Source organism: Coregonus clupeaformis, chromosome 26 (genome assembly GCF_020615455.1).
Source record: "Coregonus clupeaformis isolate EN_2021a chromosome 26, ASM2061545v1, whole genome shotgun sequence".
Taxonomy (NCBI): Eukaryota; Metazoa; Chordata; class Actinopteri; order Salmoniformes; family Salmonidae; genus Coregonus; species Coregonus clupeaformis.
In genome coordinates this window covers 7,743,560-7,765,006 of record NC_059217.1, presented here as the reverse complement: position 1 = coordinate 7,765,006, position 21,447 = coordinate 7,743,560, and the positions used below count along the sequence as shown (strand labels likewise).

Below are 21,447 nucleotides of genomic sequence, written 5' to 3'. Positions count from 1 at the left end.
CAGTGCTTTGACCATTGTTCTCAGATGTTATAACATTCAGATGAGTGCCATGGTTATGACCATAGATAGATATTTACTGCTGAAGGCAACTCTGGTCTGGGTTTGGAGTTCATATTGATCTCTCACAGAGTATGTGGTTATATGTTCTTCATTTATACTTCAGGACCAGATTCATCCCTGTGGAATACAACAAGGGGACCCATATCTACCAATCAACACATGACACTAATCAGGCTATAAGCATAAAACAAATAAAAGAAAGCGGGGGGAAATAAAGATTGGGTAGGGAGAGGGGGGGGCGAGAGGAGGAGGCACAGAGAAGGAGGGAAAATAAAGATTGGGTAGAGAGAGGGGGGTGAGAGGAGGAGGCACAGAGGAGGAGGGAGAAAGAAGGAGGTAGCCTACAGAAACAGAGTGGGGATAAAGAGAGATATAGAAGGAGGGAGCAATAGCAGGATATTTAATGGTCCAATGCAGACGTTTTTAACTCAATATCAAATTATTTCTGGGTAACAAATAAGTACCTTACTGTGATTGTTTTCAATTAAAATGGTCAAACAAAATAAATAAAATAGCTTCTTAGCTAACAGCAATTTCTCAAGCAAAAATGTTGCTAGAACAGTCTGGGAGTGTTCTGAGTGGGGATGGGAAAACTAGCTGTTACTGGCAGAGAGGTTTGGAACTCTTATTGGTGTATTAACTGATGTCACCAGGCAGGCCAAAACTCCATCCCACCAAAACAGGCTGAAATTTCAGGCAGTCTTTTCAAACAGCAAAGTGCATTATCATCATTTTCACAAATTCACAGTATTATTCCAACCTCTTAGCATGGAAACATACACTGAGTATACAAAACATTAAGAACACCTGCTCTTTCCATGGCATCCAGGTGAAAGCTATGATCCCTTATTAATGTAGCTTGTTAAATACACTTCAATCAGTGTAGATGAAGGGGAGGAGGCAGGTTAAATAAGTATTTTTAAGCCTTGAGACAATTGAGACATGGATTATGTATGTGTGCCATTCAGAGGGTGAATGGGCAAGACAAAATATTTAAGTGCCTTTGAACGGAGTATGGTAGCAGGTGCCAGGCGCACCGGTTTGTTAAATATATAATATATATATATAATATAATATGCCATTTAGCAGACGCTTTTATCCAAAGCGACTTACAGTCATGCGTGCATACATTATTATTTTTTTTGTGTATGGGTGGTCCCGGGGATCGAACCCACTACCTTGGCGTTACAAGCGCCGTGCTCTACCAGCTGAGCTACAGAGGACCACAAGGTGAACTGCAACACTGCTGGGTTTTTCATGCTCAACAGTTTCCCGTGTGTATCAAGAATGGTCCACCACCAAAAGGAGATCGAGCCAGCTTGACACAACTATGGGAAGCATTGGAGTCATCATGGGCCAGCATCCCTTTGGAACGCTTTCGACACCTTGTAGAGTCCATGCCCCGACGAATGGAGGCTGTTCTGAGGTGGGGTGGGGGGGTAGGGGAAACTGAATATTATGAAGGTGTTCCTAATGTTTGGTATACTCAGTGTAAATAAAACACAGGAAAATCATGTTTTTGACTGCACTGGGTCTTTAAGTATCTCCAGACCCGAGCAGACAGAGAGCCTGGGGCATCTCCCCCTCTCTGTGTCCAGCTGTCAATCCCACTGTGAGGGGGGGTAGGGGGGTAACAGGGGGGCCGCCTCAAGAAAGCTCCACAGATGAATTTAATTTCTAACTCATAGCAGTTGATTCCAAAAACAACAAAACTGAACCTCCCCCGTCAACGAAGCTAAGAAAAAGCGGCATGCATTTTTTTCATCCAAAGATTTCCTCACAGATGCAAAGACCAGCTTCAGTTGAAAAAAAAAAGCAGATAAATCCAATGTTGTCAAAACATATAAACACAGAATGTTGGACAGGACTGGAGTTCTGGAGTGCTGTATACTGTGGTAGCTTAACTAAAACACGGTCCGCTCTGCCAACCAACCGGCGCTCAGGACTCCTGGATGCTGAGAGAATAGTATTACATCCCTTTGCCTACATGGGGCCTTGCAATGACTCAATCAGACAGGACACTACAGATCTATTCTCAGGGAAAAGTTCCTCCAAGGCATTGTTGAATAGTGAAAAGGTTCAGGTGGGGGCTCAGGTTATGGCTAGCGTAATACATAACATCACCCTGCTACAGACAGATAGGGTATCATGAAAATGCCAAACTTCACCTGGACCTATCCTATTGGGTTTAATGGGTTGACATTGCACCAGAGCACATGGGAATTGTGGGTAATTAATGACAGGGCTAGGGTGGCAGGATTCTGTCTCTAATTGACCCAGCCTGACCTGCGCTGCTTAGTTACCATGGAGATCGGGGTCACCATACTGACCGGGGGAGTCCTGTTCCATATGGGTGAGTGGGTTGCATCCCCGGGGCAAGAGGGAGGGCGGTCTAAAGGTGGGCATGAGTAAGCACTGGGTGGGGGAGAGAGGAGGGGGAAGGGGGAGGACTGGAGGGGTCCATGGGTCTCAGCTGGGTAGAATTACAGGGTGTTACAGAGAGGAGCCCTTGTCCCCTTGCCCGTGTTCTCCATCCACCTGAGGGGAACACTCCTACACGCCCCTCACCTCTCCATCCCATTAATCCCTGTGTCCACAAAGAGGAAGTCTGTGCCCCATCCGGGGAACTGTGGGCAGTAGGGGACGCTACCAGTCTGCTGTCTGCCCATTCAGACTGCCCAGGAACCTACAGGCCAACAGGGCCCTGCCCATAGTGCCCAGATCAGCTCTGAGCTCTGACCATCCCACACACAGACTGGTCATTCATCATCACACATACACACATTCCAGTCAGTTAGGTTTCCATCGGTACAGCATGCGTCTGCTAGGGTTAACCCTCTAAAGGTCAATCATCCATTACAGCTCAAATGGATCAATTATCTCATCCTTAACTCTTCAATCAGATAAGCCCTTTGACCTCTATTGTTCAATCACCATGAAAACTTCAATAAACTCTCTCACACACACACACACACACACACACACGTCCTCTGGCCTGCGACCTCTGCTGGCCTGTGCTCAGCAGGTAGTGACAAATGAGCTGATAGCTAATCTCTGCTGAGGTGGAGCTGGTAGAGGGCTGAACAGAGAGCCTGTGTCTGATGCCATGGGACACAGCAGAAGCACAGCCACTGTTACAGCCTCAGCGCACGCACATAGACACAAACACACAGTGTTGAGAGGAACCAGAAGGTACAAGGACCTTTGTCCAATACTACTTACTGTATCTACAATGAATGGTAACTACACCATAAATAGCACAAATAGAGACATTGATACTCTATTTAACAGACAAATAAACTGAAAGGTAGATTAGGTGTAGAGACAGCAGGATAAGGGTCCACCACAGGAAAGTGTTGTTCTAGCTGAATCTCTCTCTGGCCTGGGCAGGGTGTTTCTACAGGGTCTGTCTGGGACACTGGGTCACTGTTAGGTCTCGTTCTCCAAGGGCCCATCTCTTTCCAGAACCTGGAGTGAATGCAGAGCATTGTGGGGGATTTTCCCCAGTATGTGGTGTCCGGCTGGAGCGGGGCGCGCTCAGAAGAGCCAGACGCCAGCGGGACCAGTCAGCAGACCACACTGACCCGATTCACCAGGACAGGAGAGGTTCTACTGAGGACAGTCAGACCCTGCTCCCTACCGCACAGCAACCCTATCCCCTGGACACTCACAGTCTCAACCCCAAACACACAGAGGTGAAGACCTCTCCTATCAGACTTCATTCTTTACTATGCTAGCATTGAGCCTTGTGTTATGAGGATGTTTGCTTTGAGTTTTGTGTACAAAGTGTGCATTTCTAGCTAGATATTAGGTCTAAAGAGTGAGCCTGCTGAGCCACCCAAGGTTCTCTCTCCCATGACTGGGAAAGCATTAGATTTACAGATACACACACATCCACACAGAAATAAATCCTAGCCACATGAAAACTCCTGACATCAATGGTTCTGACTCCTTAGCCAAACAGCCACAGAAAACAATAGAGACAAGTTCAAAAATGTGTCACAGATGAGAAGGACTGACGTGGTGAACATAGCTCCAACAACACGTGAAGCTCTGCCAAAGGGAAAAAAGACCTCCTCCCAGGAAAGAAAGAGAGAAAAGTGGGGATATGAGAGCCAAGGCTCCTTTAGGCACATCAGCCGTTTCAATGTTCTCAGGCATACTGTATACTAGTGATGGGGGGAAAAGAATCGATACAGTAACATATAGTGATTTTTTGCTACTGTAGGTAGTGTTAGCCGGCTGTACCTGCTCCAAAACTCCAGTATTTTTCATCCTATAGCTTGATCTCAATCTTCTTTTTAAATAGTGAGCCAACATGTTTTCAGCACTTTCTCTGACTGATCAAAACTCGTTTTCTCATGCTCTCTCTTGTCTCTCTGCAGCAGACATAGTGTGCAATATGTTTGGAGCATAAAATCGAAATAAAATCGGAGTATCGAATCGCAATACATACAGAATCGTGAGAATCGCAATACATATCATATCGGCACCTACAGTAAGTATCGTGATAATATTGTATCGTGAGGTCTCTGGCAATTCCCAGCCCTACTGCATACTCTAATAATCAAATACATTGTCTATTCACACTAAGGCCTTTGTCATGAGGTCTCAGTTCAATGGTCTGTGATATGGATTTAAGGCCTTTCCACTGATGAAAATCTTAACATCAAGTGCTTGATAGCACATTAAACATACTATTGAGCTGAATTGTGGTGGTGAGTCAAAATTGTCAAAGACTCCAGCCACTCGGACTATCTGCATTGACCCTTTTCTGAAATAACTATTTTTGACTATGCACACACACAGAACTCTACCCACACACTCACACTGACATTCCAACACATATACACAAACATACACACACACTTACTCACACATAACACGTACACACAGGCACACTGTCGCCACACACACACTTCCACACTCATCACTTACGCTGCTGCTACTATCTATTATCCATCTTGTTGCCTAGTCACTTTACCCCTACCTATATGTACATATCTACCTCAATTTCCTCGTACTCCTGCACATCGACTACGTACTGGTACCTCATGTATATAACCAAGCTATCATTACTCATTGTGTATTTATTCCTTGTGTTATTTTTTTTTCTACTATTATTATTATTTTATTTATTGTATTCTGCATTGTTGGGAATGGCCCGTAAGTAAGCATTTCACTGTTGGTTACACCTGTTGTTTACGAAGCACGTGACAATAAAAAAATGATTTGATCTTCAATGAGGGAACATTTTCCACAGGTCTTCATACAAAGTGCTACACTTATTCTACAGAGGAAAATGAGCAAGCATCATCACGGCCGCTCCAGGGTTAGCAGGCTAATGAGTCAATTTAGGATAAGTAAATCTGAGAATCCAGAGAGTTGAGCACCTATCCTCCTCAGAGCAGAGTGGTAATGATAACAGGAAGTAACATGGGTTAACATTGACCTCTGACCCAACAGTCCATTAGCCAGTTAAAAAGGTCCTTCTCTATAAACAGGGCTCTCTCTCCCTATTAAACAGATAGTAGATTATTCCGGGGCCGGGGCCATGCGGTGGCGGTGCAGTCAGGCCTGGTGTATGTAAACACAGCCGTCCCAGACCATCGCAGACTGTCTCAGGGTCCAGTGCAGGGGGAGAGAGAGGGGGGTTTATTCCTGGGTTACCTGACAGGGACAGTGAGTAAACTCCATTAGCTCTCTGCTCTGCTCTCCCTCCCAACCAGCCGGCCGGGCCCACTGTAATCCCCCTTGAGTAAACACAGGAAGGAAGAGACGGGTAAATAACTCACTTCTCTGATAAACCAAGGATTTTTTGGGATTGTTTTGACGCAAACTGTAACAGTGTCAGGATATGTCCATGTTGGTGTGTGGCATGTCTGTAGATCAGTGTGACACAGATATGAGCAGAACACGACATGCTGAACAACGGAAGAGAGGCTAGGAGGGGGAGATGGGGAGAGGGAAGGAGATGGGGAGAGAAGACAGAGTAAAGATGGAGAGAGAGATCTATGAAGTAAGACAGAGAGTCCCTGAAATTGTGCTAGAGCGACTCGAGGACTCCCAGGCCCCTGTGAAGTGGCCCTGTGTGTCTCCACCGGGCTTACCGGTCCCTCACTTCCCCCAGTGTTGAGGGGGTGTCTGGGGAATGAATGGGGGGGACAGTCAGTCCAGGTCAGCCCAGATATGAGGCTGTAAAGCCACGGTAGGGAGTCTGAGGGGTCAGCGGCACTGGACCCCTGGATGTCTCACACCAGCATGTCACACTCATTAGTTACAGTCTCCAGCCCCCCAGGGCAGTGTTTCCCAACTGCAGTCCTCAAGTACCCCCAACAGCAGACATTTTTGTTGTTGCCCCAGACAAACTCACCTGATTCAAGTCATTGAGGGCATGATGATTAGTTGACAAGTTGAATCAGGTGTGCTTGTCCGGGGCTACAAAAAAATGTGTGCCGTTGGGGGTACTCGAGGACTGGTCTAGAATGTCACGATGCCCTGTGGGGGTAGGTAGGGGACAGCAGTAGCAGATCGAGACAGTCCAGAGAGGGAAGGAATGTCTGGGCTGGCTGGCGGACAGGCTTCATACCCCTGGGGTAAAGACAATTACAGATTTAAAGCCCCTCTGTCTGTGGCATGCAGGTCAGATTAGAGACTAGGTATAGAGGACCCGACCGATATTTACATTTAGACTAAACTGGCCATGTTGATGTAAACCAGATTTGACTAAACCAGACTAGATTGCATATTGTTCTTCTTATTAACCTTCTCTGATTGAAAGCGAAAATAAAACGTTGATTTTGCAGAAATGTTTCTCACAGCCTACTCACACTGTGCAGGGCCTATCATGGCTGTAGGTTTGAGCCTGTGCAGGAGAGGTCAGGGGTTAGGGTTCAGGGATTAGAGGTCAGGAGTCTTGGGGGGGGGGGACAAGACTGTAACTGGAGGCTGATGAGGAGCGTGGGTCGCTAGACTCCAGTCTGCAGGGTCAGTGGCCAATACAATACCTCAGAGCCACAGACAGACAGACAGACAGACAAACAGACAGACAGAGATACTGATAACCTATGTACAAACAACATATACACAGTCAGACAAATAGGCAGACAGTCTGACAGAGAGAAAGGCAGACATTATACATTCATGGCACATTCATACAATATAAACGCCGTAAAAATAGAAACATACATACAAACATAGTAATCTGAGTCAGATAGCCAGAAATAGCAACCCACAGACAATTAGACAGGGATAAAGCATCTGGCTGGTTGTTCCAGTATGTGACCCAGAGGCATAAGGACAGACAGAGCAGAAGCCTTGTTTCTGATCAGTAATAGCTGGAAGCTGGAATGTTATGAGAGGCAGGCCGGGCTAATCCCAGCAGAGATGAGTTGAGAGGTTAGTTATACTCTGCTCCACTGCTCTCCTATTGCTAACATACTTACTACTGACTACTGCTATGCCTCTTAATGAACAACAGACACCAGAAATGACTGACTGTCACTTTCCCTTTCATATTATCATTCAATAAAGTGGGCCTACTCCCTAATGAGTTAGGCCTACTGTTCATTCAGTTTATCACTGTCTTTCAGAGAGACTGTACCCTCACTAACTGGCTCAGCCACTAGCTTGTCTATGGGAGGGATGTAGTACATGTATGGTTTGGGAGTAGAACAGTCTGGGCTGTTGACGTAGAGGTAACTAATGTGATGTTCCGGGAAGGGGTGAAAGGGAGTGTTTGTTGAGGCATACCCCACCCCTGTCCAGCGCTAGTCCCAGGCAGCACACAGGCCCTGTGATTGTGGGCTGGGTGCGACCCAAACCTGTTCAATCTGCCCCATTCAGACCAACCCTCTTCCATTCCAGGGCCCCTGGATCCACAGCATGGCACACAGTGGGGGGCAGAGGCAGTGGCAGCATTGGTAGGTAACGTGGCAGTGCCAGCACAGTGGGTACCCTACCCCCACCCCCCCAACCTTGAGGTAAAGCCCTACTGAGAGGTAATTACTGTACCTGAACGGCCCTCTTCATAACTCTGTAAACACCATGAACTAACACCACCGATCACACTGACCACATCTAGCTATATCACTACAACCACCATGTCAGCCTACACAACCACATCTATCTCACTACAACAACTTCAGACCACATTTTTATCACTGAAAAAACCCTATATGTCACACTTTATAACCATGCCAATATACTGTAACTAACTTCTAAAGTGAGGGAAAGCTTTCTTACGTGAGTAGGTAAGAAGTAAATCTACTGTTTGGTGGTTTGTGTCGTATAATGTTTTACTGTTAACCACTGAGTGAATGGGAGGTCAGAGGTGTCGACCTGATCACAGTATGACCTGACCTCACAGGACCTCCACTCTCTCACACGGTTACAGTTCGTTCCCATGGCCTAACTAACATTACACCACCACCAGGGTGGGACTTGGCCTGGCACTGTGTCTCCATCAGTACGGTGTGCCCAGCTCTGCCCACAGTTCCCCTCAGAGCAACCACCACACCAGCCAGAGAAAAGAGCCATTTCATCCACTCATGCAGTTTCCAATGTAATTACCCTTCTCTGTGTCCACCCTGTAGCCAGAGCCCAAGAGCTGTGAAATTAAATCAACAGAGAGAGGGAGAGGAGCACAGAGAAACTCATTTCACTTAATAGCTCAATAAAACTGTGGCTCACATTTGGTCAATTTTGATTGGAAACATCAACTCTCCCGTCACGAGTCACGCTGCAAGGCTTGATTGTGAGATCTGATTTCCCAAGAACGTGTTTTGAATGGGGTCCGAAACATACACAAAACACGCATACAGCAGCTAAAAACAGAAACAACAATACACAGTTGGGATCAGATTGTAATCACTGGGCCTATCTGGTATCTATTTTTACCTGAGGACACATTTTCCACTTTCTTCTATAAAAGCCTGCTGACTACTATGATACTAAAGCTGGAAGGCAGAGTGGACTGTGAGAACTGTGGAGGGTACAGGACAGGCATAGTCTAATGTGGATTGATGTGGATCAAAGATGACTAACGTGGTACGAAGGATACTGGTACCAAATAAGCCACGGCATCTTCCTCCCTTTTTAATAAGCATGGGCCCAGCTGAGAAACCAGGTTTACAAGGTTGTTTTCAAATTTCACTTTGGCATGGGACGCTGGCTGGCGCAGGCCTGTTTAGTTTTCCGTGATTTACTTTAATAAGTTCCTAAATACTGTGCTGTCCTGCTGCTAGCTTTACAGCTTTAGGAATATAAAGAGACTATGAAATCAGAGAGGTAAGAGGAGGAGGAAATGGCTTTGGAATAGAGTAGTATTCATTAGATTAGAAGATTCTAGAACATGGCGCCTTACGGCTCTGTCTCCACTCTGTGTGAGAGAGTTTTTAAACTGTCAGCAGACCACTGCTATAAGTCCGAGGTGTGATGAGAGCGAGTGATGAGACACGTCTGCCTTTTAACGTACTCTCCCTCTCTTGTCCTGTCTCTCGGTCTTTCCCTCTCTCCCCTTCTCCAGTAACCCCTGACCCCGCCATGGTCTGACATGTGCACATCCACCCCCATACACTGCTTCCTCTCCTCCTGTCTCCCCAACAACTCTAAACAACACACCTCTTGGAAAGCAGGTTCCCCCCCCTATTTTCTACAATTCTGCGTAGTTAGAACGTTAATTCCGCGTGGTTACAGGGTTAAAACATAAACAACTCAAAGGGTTAAGCTGAGGTATTACTTCTGAGTAGTTAAGGTTAGGGATATGGTTTGGGGAAGGCTTAAAACAAAATAATTGTCAACAACTGTGCTGTTGAGGGGGTGTGGGGGGAAAATGTGCATAGGGGAAAATGTCAACAGGGGAAGTAGCAGGGTTCGGGGGGTCTGATGGTTTGAGGGTAGAAACTATTGGCCAGTCTTCCAATTTTTGCCATGATGCTCCTGTACTGCCTGCGTCTGAGTGATTGAAGCGGGGAGAACAGGGCATGGCTTGGGTGGCTGGGGTCCCTGATGATCTTCTTGGCCTTCCTGTGACACCTGGTGTTGTATGTGTCCTGGAGGGCAGGCAGTATGCATCCTATGGTGCGTTCGGCTGCACGTGTCACCCTCTGAAGTGCCTTGCGGTCCGCGGCGGTGGAGTTGCCGTACCAGTTGTGGGTATAGAGGAAATACAGGAGGGGATGGGGACACAGCACATCATGATGACGGAAGTGATTGCTACTGGTTGGTAATCATTCAATTCAGTTACTTTTCCTTTCTTGGGGCGGGGGGCTGATAGTGGACATCTTGAAGCAGGTGGGTATAGCGGCCAGAGCTTGGGAGAGATTGAAAATGTCAGAGAACACAACAGCCAGCTGGTCTGCACATGCTCTGAGGGCACGGCTAGGGATGCCGTCTGGGCCGGCTGCCTTCAAATCAAATCAAATCAATAATAAATAAATAAATAATATGACATTTAGCAGACGCTTTTATCCAAAGCGACTTACAGTCATGTGCGCATACATGTTTACGTATGGGTGGTCCCTCCGATCGAACCCACTACCCTGGCGTTACAAGCGCCATGCTCTACCAATTGAGCTACAGAGGACCACAGGGAGGGAGGAGGTGATATGGTCTTTGACTAGCCTCTCACAGCACATCATGATGACGGAAGTGACAAATCTGATTTGCCACATGCGCCGAATACAACAGGAATATTTTACTTACAGCCCTTAACCAACAATGCATTTATTTCTAATAAAAAAGTAAAATAAAACAACAACAACAAAAAAGTGTTGAGAAAAAAAGTGGTGGTGGGGGTGCAAATAGTCTGATTAGCTGTTCAGGAGTCTAATGGCTTGGGGGTAGAAGCTGTTGTTGCGAGGGTTAACACGTTTTAATGACTTACATATGTCCTCAGTATGTAGCCCACGTTGTCATCAGGGGCTCTCCTCGGCAGCTCAGGGTCATTGTGCTCGAATCGTGAGAAAAAGGTGTTTAGCTTGTCCAGTAGGGTGGCGTTGGTAACCGCGATGTTGCTGGCTTTCTTTTTGTAATCGGTGATCGTTAGGAGCCCCTGCCACATACTCCTTGTGTCCGACCTGCTGAAGTCCTCCTCCACTTTGTCCCTGTACTTGTGTTTCGCCATCTTGTGTTACGCCACATACGTCGTATTTGTACTGTTTAACCAAACTATTGTCCCCAGTCACCTTCCCCTGTTTATAAACAGCATCTCTTTTTTTCAGTTTCCCTACAAGGCTGCTATCAATCCACGGTTTTTGATTCGGATAAGTTTTGAAAGACACTATTGGTATCACGTCATCTATTCATTTGTTTATGAATCCGGTGACTGAGTCGGCGTATTCATTGATGCCATCTCCAAAGGCGACCCGGAACATATTCATGTCCACGTGATCAAAACAGTCTTGGAGCGTGAATTCTGTTTGGTCGGACCAATGCTGTACAGAACTGACAGCGGAACGCCCCTCGAGTTTTTGTTTGTAGGGAGGGAGAAGCAAGACGGAGTCATGGTCGGATTTGCCGAAAGGAGGACGGGAGAGGGCCTTATACCCGTAAAAAGTTAGGCCTAGTTGGGTGTAACCGTGATCGGTGTGTAGTGTACATGTGGTACCTGCAGCAGAAGTCTCTCGAAAGCCAGGCAGGCGTCCCAGCGGGGCAGGGTGGGGTGGCGGAGGGTCTGGGCGGTGGCCAGGCCCAGCTGGAGCACCCCACAGTGACTCTCTAGCGCCCCCCAGCTACTTTTAAACAGCTGCACGTAGGAACACAGCTGCTCCGGAGTCACACGGCCTGAAAGGGGGACAACAACACAGACATCAATTATATGAATTTCCTATTTATATATTCATAGTCCTTAAATTAACCAGTTGATCATACAACCGATCACATGGTATGGCATGGTTCAGTGCATACACACTAGTGTGCTCATACTAGTCTACCTGGGGTGGCAGCCTGTTCAGCTAAAGTTAGCTGAACTAATGGATGATAGTCACTTAACAGACACATAACCACCTCCTAATATCCCGATGGGAACAGCACTGTATGGAAACTGAGAGCCAGACTCCACATGCAGAGGAGAGAGGAGAGGAGATAAGCTTGGAGGAGACGGGTTGTGAGAACCTCAGCCATAATCATGTATTGGGTATGCAGTATACTCTGTGCAAGTGTGTATCTAACTTCAAGTGTTGTTGCTAAAGTGTGAGGGTCTATGTTTGTGTATGTCATAGTGTGTGACGAATGTGTGTGAGTGAGTATGTGTGTGCGTGCATGCACAACCGATAAGAGTATCCTGTGAGGCAGTCTTAGAGTGTGACTAATACATGTGAATCAGAGTTTGTCTCTGATTATTTGCAGAGCTGGCAGAGTGAAGCAGGTTTAGTGCTCACACTGTAAGACGCTCTACGGATGATCCACAGAGACACAGGAAGAATGGGGTGGGGGAGGGACAGCCTAGAGTTAAAGGCAAGGGGGACGGACAGAGGTATGGGGCGACCCCAGGGCTGGGGGTGAGAGGAGAGGGGTACACATTAACTCCTCATAAAGCCCAATTCTTCATGTTGATGTTCAGAGCAATGAACAGATGAGGGAGTATTTCCTGTTGGACTACATGGCCAATGTTTTCTTTAGTGGGGCCAAAAACATGACTAGAGGAGAAACAGACAGGCGGAAAAATGGGGCACAACCTTCCAGAATGCAAAATATAATGTATGGAGTCATGTTAGATGTAACGACTTGAATTTAACAACGTTGTTATTAAACCAATGAGTCCCACCATAACGTGCAACGTCTAACCCCTTTTAAACATAGTGTATTTGAGATACAGACTTCTGGGTTGTACCATTGGATCAGTCCATTTCTTCTACATCCGTAAATACCAACCATTAGTCTGTGTGATTAACGGGGGCTGAGCTAGAGCAGTGGATCCCGAAGGGGCCCGGGCCGGGTCTTTTTTTACAAAAATGTCTGTAGTCGGAATGGTTTGAGCTACACACTTAAAAGCTATCCATGAAAAGCTGAGACTCTCACATACACGCACATGCTGTATGATGCTCACAAGCTACACAAGAGTTAAGGGGTTCTTCTACATTCCCAGGACATACAGTAGTGTCTATAATACTGTAATAAGTTCACATAGTTGCTGTCACAATCTCCAAACGCCATACTGGCTAGTTGGATATTCATTTCCCAGTGAGCAAACAATTTCTGTACTTCATATAAATTACTTTTTATCAGGTTTTTGCTTTGGCGGCGGACCTTACTTTTTTATTGATGATTGTCAATAAAACTCATGAATGCAACTGTTTATGTCAAATTGTTTTGTGTTTTACTTGTAGCCCTGGTCGTCCTAAAAAGAAAATGGTGAAACACTTAATTGTAAGGCTAAATATAGGAGCTGGACATGAAGACAAATGAAAGTCAGATAAATGAAAAGGTGATTTTTTTCTTGGGTCTCAGAACTGATGGTTAATGCTGGAGTGGATAATAAAACGTCTTCAGTTTTCGGCAAGAACGGTTAGACAGGCAGCGTTAACCTAACAAAGGACTCCTATTCCCAGAAAGCATCTCAGTCTGGTGCTGAGTAAAGTTGACAGCGCTAAAGACGGTTGAAACTCAGCCTGCTGGGTAATGTGGTCTCCTCACTGTCCTAAATCAACCTACGTGCTGTGCTCTCTGTGTGGCACCAACGGGCAGAATGGAAGACGTGTACAAAAGCGAATCAGGTTACCTTTCCAACATTAAAACATAATTGAGGAATGGACCCCAGTCCAGGAATATCCAGACAGTGAAAACCCTATTGTCAACAGCCTCGGACTGTGGCAGTAAAAAGCCTGGCAGTATACTCAAACATCACTTAGCCTGATGTGCCAACCATGACTCAGCCCAGAAACGGGGAGGAGAACCACAAGCAGGGCCAAACATAATTTAGCCATAGAATAGGCCTGAGAGCGCAAGATACTGAGGGACGAAGTCAAGGGCCAAACATGATTAACCCTGAAACTGAACCAGGAGGATGACTTGCATTTTTGGTTGAGTGTGTGTGACTCAGGGGCTTAGAAGTACTGACTGTCTGAGCACGAAGGTGTCCAGTGGTTTGCCTCGTTCACAGTCCTGGCTCGTAAGTCAGGGTGCTGCCTGGAGCAGAGGAAGGAGCAGGGGCTTTTATTTATGGACACATCACTGGGCCTGCTCCCAGACTGTACAGTAGAGTAGAGTACAGCACACACAACACACTCCACTCAGCTCAGTCACGTCGCTGCACCTGTGTGTGTATAAATGAGTGAAGCAGCAAGAGAGAGATTGTGTAGCTGCATGTCTCATGTTCATAATTGTACAGAATGTGTCTCCTAGTTCTTTTTCTCCTGTTAATACCGTACGAGATGTGGGTGTTGTGATTCTTCTGATATGGTTCTGGTTGGCTAGGAGAGCAGGAAATAGCTGTTTGATGCATTGGTTTGGCTGCAAATGTGTGCATGTGTACAATCAAGTATCTGCCATAGTCAACTATTTCTGCAAAGTGAAAAATTCCACAATACATGGGGGAATTAGGCCATATGGTACAGAGCCAGCACAGGTCCTGTCAACACTTTTCTCTTCCACTGCAATATACACACACAATCAAAGGCACACACAAACACACCCACACACAAATACATATCCCCACAAACACACACAGTTGAACACAAATACACACACACACACACACATACATAAACACACATATAAGTGGCACACTGAAACCAATGCTGTCAAAACAACTCAAGAGTTAAAACACCCAAAAACAACACTGAACGCCCTCAGACTGACGCACGCACGAACACGCACACACGACTTATGCCATGTTAATATGATATCTGAGTGAGAGTTACAATTGAAGTCGGAAGTTTACATACACCTTAGCCAAATACATTTAAACTCAGTTTTTCACAATTCCTGACATTACATCCTAGTAAAAATTCCCTGTTTTAGGTCAGTTAGGATAACCACTTTATAATGGCATATTATATATATTATTCTATTTTAAGAATTTGAAATGTCAGAATAATAGTAGAGAGAACGATTTCTTTCAGCTTTTATTTCTTTCATCACATTCCCAGTGGGTCAGAAGTTTACATACACTGTGATGCGTGTGATAGAAGGAATCAGGCGCAGGAGAGTAATATGCATCCAAAGAGTTTATTCCGTCGATAAACAGTTGTGCAAGCATGCGACAACAAAACTCAGGGGAAAATACTACCCTGGCAACAACAAGGTAAGGGTAGCTCAACCGAGCTACACACAGCTCACAACAAACAATCACCCACACAGACAAGGAAGCAGAGGGAACACTTATACAATGACTAGTTGGGGATAAGGACCAGGTGTGTGTGATTAATTAGACAAGACAAATGGAGTGATGATAAATGGATCGGCAGCAGCTAGTAAGCCTGTGACGACGAACGCCGAAACCTGCCCGAAACAAGGAGGGGAGGCAGCCTCGGTCGGAAGTCGTGACATACAATCAATTAGTATTTGGTAGCATTGCCTTTAAATTTTCGGGTAGCCTTCCACAAGCTTCCCACAATAAGTTGGGTGAATTTTGGCCCATTCCTCTTGACAGAGCTGGTGTAACTGAGTCAGGTTTGTAGGCCTCCTTGCTCGCTTTTTCAGTTCAGCCAATAAATGTTCTATAGGATTGAGGTTAGGGCTTTGCCACTCCAATACCTTGACTTTGTTGTCCTTAAGCCATTTTGCCACAACTTTGGAAGTATGCTTGGGGTCATTGTCCATTTGGAAGACCCATTTGCAACCAGGCTTTAACTTCCTGACTGATGTCTTGAGATGTTGCTTCAATATATCCACATAATTTTCCTTCCTCATGATGCCATCCATTTTGTGAAGTGCACCAGTCCCTCCTGCAGCAAAGCACCCCCAAAGCATGATACTGCCACCCCAGTGCTTCACGGTTGGGATGTAGTTCTTCAGCTTGCAAGCCTACCCCTTTTTCCTCCAAACATAACAATGGTCATTATGGCCAAACAGTTATATTTTTGTTTCATCAGACCAGAGGACATTTCTCCAAAAAGTACGATCTTTGTCTCCATGTGCAGTTGCAAACCATAGTCTGGCTTTTTTATGGAAGTTTTGGAGCAGTGACTTCTTCCTTGCTGAGCGGCCTTTCAGGTTATGTTGATATAGGACTTGTTTTACTGTGGATATAGATACTTTTGTAGCCGTTTCCTCCAGCATCTTCACAAGGTCCTTTGCTGTTGTTCTGGGATTGATTTGCACTTTTCGCACCAAAGTACGTTAATCTCTAGGAGACAGAATGCGTCACCTTCCTGAGCGGTATGATGGCTGCATGGTCCCATGGTGTTTATACTTGCGTACTATTGTTTTTACAGATGAACCTGGTACCTTCAGGCGTTTGGAAATTGCTCCCAAGGATGAACCAGACTTGTGGAGGTCTACACATTTTTTTTTTGAGGTCTTGGCTGATTTCTTTTGATTTTCCCATGATGTCAAGCAAAGAGGCACTGAGTTTGAAGGTAGGCCTTGAAATACATCCACAGGTACACCTCCAATTGACTCAAATGATGTCAATTAGCCTATCAGAAGCTTCTAAAGCCATGACATCATTTTTGGACATTTCCAAGCTGTTTAAAGGCACTGTCAACTTAGTGTATGTAAACTTCTGACCCACTGGAATTGTGATACGGTGAATTATAAGTTAAATAATCTGTCTATAAACAATTGTTGGAAAAATGACTTGTGTCATGCACAAAGTAGATGTTTGTTAACAAGAAATTTGTGGAGAGGTTGAAAAACGATTTTTAATGACTCTAACCTAAGTGTATGTAAACTTCCGACTTCAACTCTACTAACAAAATCAAATGGGGACACCCTGGAGGTTGGGGCCCCTGGGCAGGTACTCAGCATGCCCGGTCGGTAATACTGCATTTCTATACAATTTAAAAACTCTAAAATGCTACAGTGCCTTCAGAAAGTATTCATACCCATCGACTTATTCCACATTTTGAAGTGTTCCAGCATGAATTAATAAATGGATACAATATATTTTTTCTCACCCATTTACACACAATACCCCATAATGACAAAGTGAAAACATGTTTTTTGAAATTTTATTGAAAATGAAATACAGAAATATCTAATTTACATAAGTATTCACACCCCTGAGTCAACACATGCTAGAATCAACTTTGGCAGTGATTAGAGCTGTGAGTCTTTCTGGTTATGTCTCGAAGAGCTTTGCACACATGGATTGTACAATATTTGCCCATTATTCTTTTCAAAGTCCTTCAAGCTCTGTCACATTGGTTGATGAGCATTGCTAGACAATCATTTTCAAGTCTTGCCATAGATTTTCAAAGGAACATAAAAAAAAAAAAATCAACTTCATAATCTCCAACACCAACATGTGAAAATTGCCCATTTCTATGTTTTGTAGTAAAACAGATAGAGGGAGATAAGTGTTTCCAATTACATCATCGGTGTGCATCGTGTGATTTTAACCAATTATGTGTAGGTATTGCTTATTAATTGCCTCCTAATTGTCTACTAATTTGTTGATGATGTAATTGGAAACACTCGTCTTCCTCTATCTATTTTACAACAAAACATAGAAACGCGCCATTTTCACATATGTTGATGTTGGGGTGGTGTTGGAGATGATGAATGTGAAGTTTTTTTTTCTTTCTTTTTTTCTCCTAAGTCAAAACTGTAAGTAAAGCCACTCAGGAACATTTAATGTCTCCTTGGTAAGAAACTCCAATGTAGATTTTGCCTTGTGTTTTAGGTTATTGTCCTGCTGAAAGGTGAATTAATCTCCCAGTGTCTGGTGGAAAGCAGACTGAACCAGGTTTTGCTCTAGGATTTTGCCTGTGCTTAGCTCCATGTTTTGGAAAGTTTTTATTCTGTACAGGCTTCCTTCTTTTCACTCTGTCAATTAGATTAGTATTGTGGAGTTACTACAATGTTGTTGATCCATCCTCAGTTTTCTCCTATCACAGCCATTAAACTCTAACTGTTTTAAAGTCACCATGGTGAAATCCCTGATCGGTTTTCTTCCTCTCCGGCAACTGAGTTAGGAAGGATGCCTGTATCTTTGTAGTGACTGGGTGTATTGATACACCATCCAAAGTGTAACTAATAACTTCACCATGCTCAAAGGGATATTCAATGTCAGCTTTTTATTTTTTACGAATCTACCAATAGGTGCCCTTCTTTGCGAGGCATTGGAAAACATCCCTGGTCTTTGTGGTTGAATCTGTGTTTGAAATTCACTGCTCGACTGAGGGACCTTACAGATAATTGTATGTGTGGGGAACAGAGATAAGGTAGTCATTCAAAAATCATGTTAAACATTAGTCCATGAAATGTATGTGACTTGCTAAGCAAATTTTTACTCCTGAACTTATTTAGGCTTACCATAACAAAGGGGGTGAATACTTATTGACTCAAGACATTTCAGCATTTCATTTTTTATTAATTTGTAAACATTTCGAAAAACATAATTCCAGTGACAAAAGATCTCAATGTAACACAACAAAATGTCAAAAAAGTCAAGGGGTGTGAATACTTTCTGAAGGCACTGTATTTGGAGAACAGCAAAAACTTGCCAAAATTACCCCAGCCATTATCACATTGGCTGCTGTAGTTTAATTCACCTCAGTTGATTAAAAAATAATAATCTAATAAAATAACAGAGGTCCGGAGCTCGGTGTCCTCATATGTAGCTACGGCCCTGGCAAGCGTTAATGTATAGTGTCTGGATGGATACTACTATGTGTGTGTGAGTGAACAGTCAGTGTGAAATCTTAAAGCTCTGTTTCCTCCCTTGTCATGTGACCACACAGGCATTAGAGCAGGGCTAGAATGTGGCGTCCCACAGTGCTGGTGGGCATGATGGGAACAGTGTGGGGGCAGGACGGACGCTGTGAGGGGTAGGAGGGGAGTGGAGGGGGAGGGAAGGTTTGGTCCTCTGCCAGGGAGGTATAAAGATCCAGTTTGTCAAGGCTTTGGCACTGCCCTCTAGCCTGGACACAGGCTAAGTCAACAGGCTGTCAGTCAGAGGGGAGCAACAGCTTACTGCCATACCAACACTTCACACTCTCTCGCTCTCTCTTTCCCTCTCTCGTTCTATCATACCCCCTCTCCCTCGATCCATACCCTTCACATTCTCCAGTTCCACCTCTCGTATAAATATATATTTCTCTCTCTTTACTACCCTCTCTCTCTGGGTGTTTTTCAAAATATACCCATAAGAGAGCAAACCACCCAGGATTAGAAGGATACGACGGTGCTGCTCTCAGACACAGATGTGTGAAAGGAAACCACCATGGCGGCAGCATACTGTATGCATGTGTGTGAGACCCCCCCGGCACATATTCCAACCTGCTTGTTAAGGGAGCATGTTTACCTCTGTGATTACAGCAGCAGTGGGACCACAGAGCCCCTCTATTACTGCTGCATACAGACCTGCCACATGCCAATATACATTCTGTATCAGCCCAGTGTGTGTGTGTAGATAGCATGCTACATATGATTCATGCATGTACCTATATGAATCAAATTGGAGTATGAGTGTATGTGTGTTATGAGTACATCTCTGCATTCCTACTAGTATTTTTACCCTCGCTTCAGACCCCTTTGCTTCATTAACCCTTTAACCGGCACAACAAGAAAAAAAATATCAGAATCTGCAAAATATGTGTATTTAGCCTCAGTATAGGCCATAAATGAAGAATTTCTCAACCAGCCGGTTAAGTTGCCCAATTAGAGTAAACAAATGTTGTATTGGAATTTGCATAGACTTTTTAAATAATCTCAAAAATTATATGCTTCATTCACTTATAATGGAAGATAGGCCTAGTTAAATGAGGACTGATATCAAATATTAATAAAATATTATACAATTGTGTCGAAATATGAATATTCAAAGCCATGTAAATTAATGCGTTTACAGTTTATATGCTTAGAATACCATTAAAATGACATGTACTGAATGACATTGTGAAACATATTGAAAATAACAGGCAGACAGTAAATAATGATATGGATTTGAAAAGATTTTTGTATTTGCACAAACAAAAAGTCCCATAATAATATTTCTCCATCATCCATTATCACTAGCTTTGACTAAATAGCATTCCTTTAATGGGCAACTCAACCGCCTGGTAGAGCATATTTTTCGAGAGTTCCTAAAATTGTAAAACAACATATTAGTAATTTACTCATCATTTAATCTTAAAATTATGTTTTAAAGGTCAACAACATTTTACAAACTTGTAATTTCCCATTTAATACACAATTAGTACAAAACAATTGTGGTAAATGAGGTTCGTTTTTGCTCACGTTCACTTCCTGTTTTTCAACCATCTTTGAATGCGTGTTGAAAAAAATATGGGAATCCGATAATGAAAACCATTTAATCATTTAACTAAATGGCATTGGTTGAGATGATAAAATATGCCAAACAAAATTCATGTTAAATTTGATTGAAAATTGGTTGCCCAGTTGAGCTGCCTATTAAAGGGTTAACAAACAACAAAGGTATTCAAGAGCTGCATGTGTGTATCAGAAAGCCAACGTGTGGTTCAGATTCCCTCTGTGGCCACATGGGCAAACACACGCAGAAGCAGTGACCACAGCTCTCTGTAGGTGGCGCTGCAGCTCTTTGTTAAAACAGCAGGACACATTGCTCTCTCCATCCCCCCTCTCTGTCTTTTACCCATCCTCTCTATCAACATATTTTCCTTTTTTTCCCCTCTATGCCATGCCTTCCAAATTCTGAGATTGACTATATATTATAATAACGTAATTATGTGTTTACTCATTGCAATCATTTCCCCTCTGTTATTAATGATTCAGCCGTAGATCAGACAGTGTCTGTGTATTCTGTGGCATTGTGATTTGGGAGAGAGAGAGTAAGAGAGTATATATGTATTTAGAGAGTGCCAACAGTGAGTGTGGTCAGTGTATGTCTGTGTGTGATGGTGGTGGTTGATGTGTCCCTTCCTTACCCAGACTCATCTTGATTGGCAGGTTCTCCTTGCTGGCGGCCTCCACCAGCTGTCTACGGACCTCCATCACAGCCTCCTTCTGCTTACTGGCCAGCATGGTCTCCCATAGCAACCTGGCCGTGGACGACCTGAGAGGTAGAGGACCGACACACATCAGTTAGGTCACCCAGCTGCTACTGGAAAAACCCTCTCAACATGTCTATTCCCACACAAATACCGTTAAACACACTACTGTACATACTGCAGGGGAACTCCGATAAATCAGGGAAAGTCACCGACGACGATGAGGCAGCCTATAGGACCCTGAACAGCTTCTACCCCCAAGCCATAAGACTACTAAACAAGGCTGCTAAATAGCTAATCAAATGGCTAC

General features: G+C 44.4%; 1 protein-coding gene across 1 annotated transcript in view; it reads right to left on the bottom strand.

Moving 5' to 3' along the window:
* The window catches only part of LOC121540161 (sec1 family domain-containing protein 2), a 163,210-nt gene that overhangs the window by 118,830 nt on the left and 22,933 nt on the right, over positions 1-21,447 (bottom strand). The window contains exons 3-4 of the mRNA XM_041848805.1: positions 21,075-21,202; positions 11,669-11,844 (exon numbers count right to left, since the gene is read on the bottom strand). Coding sequence (XP_041704739.1) covers positions 11,669-11,844; positions 21,075-21,202 — 304 coding nt within the window. The remainder of the gene's footprint in view (positions 1-11,668; positions 11,845-21,074; positions 21,203-21,447) is intronic.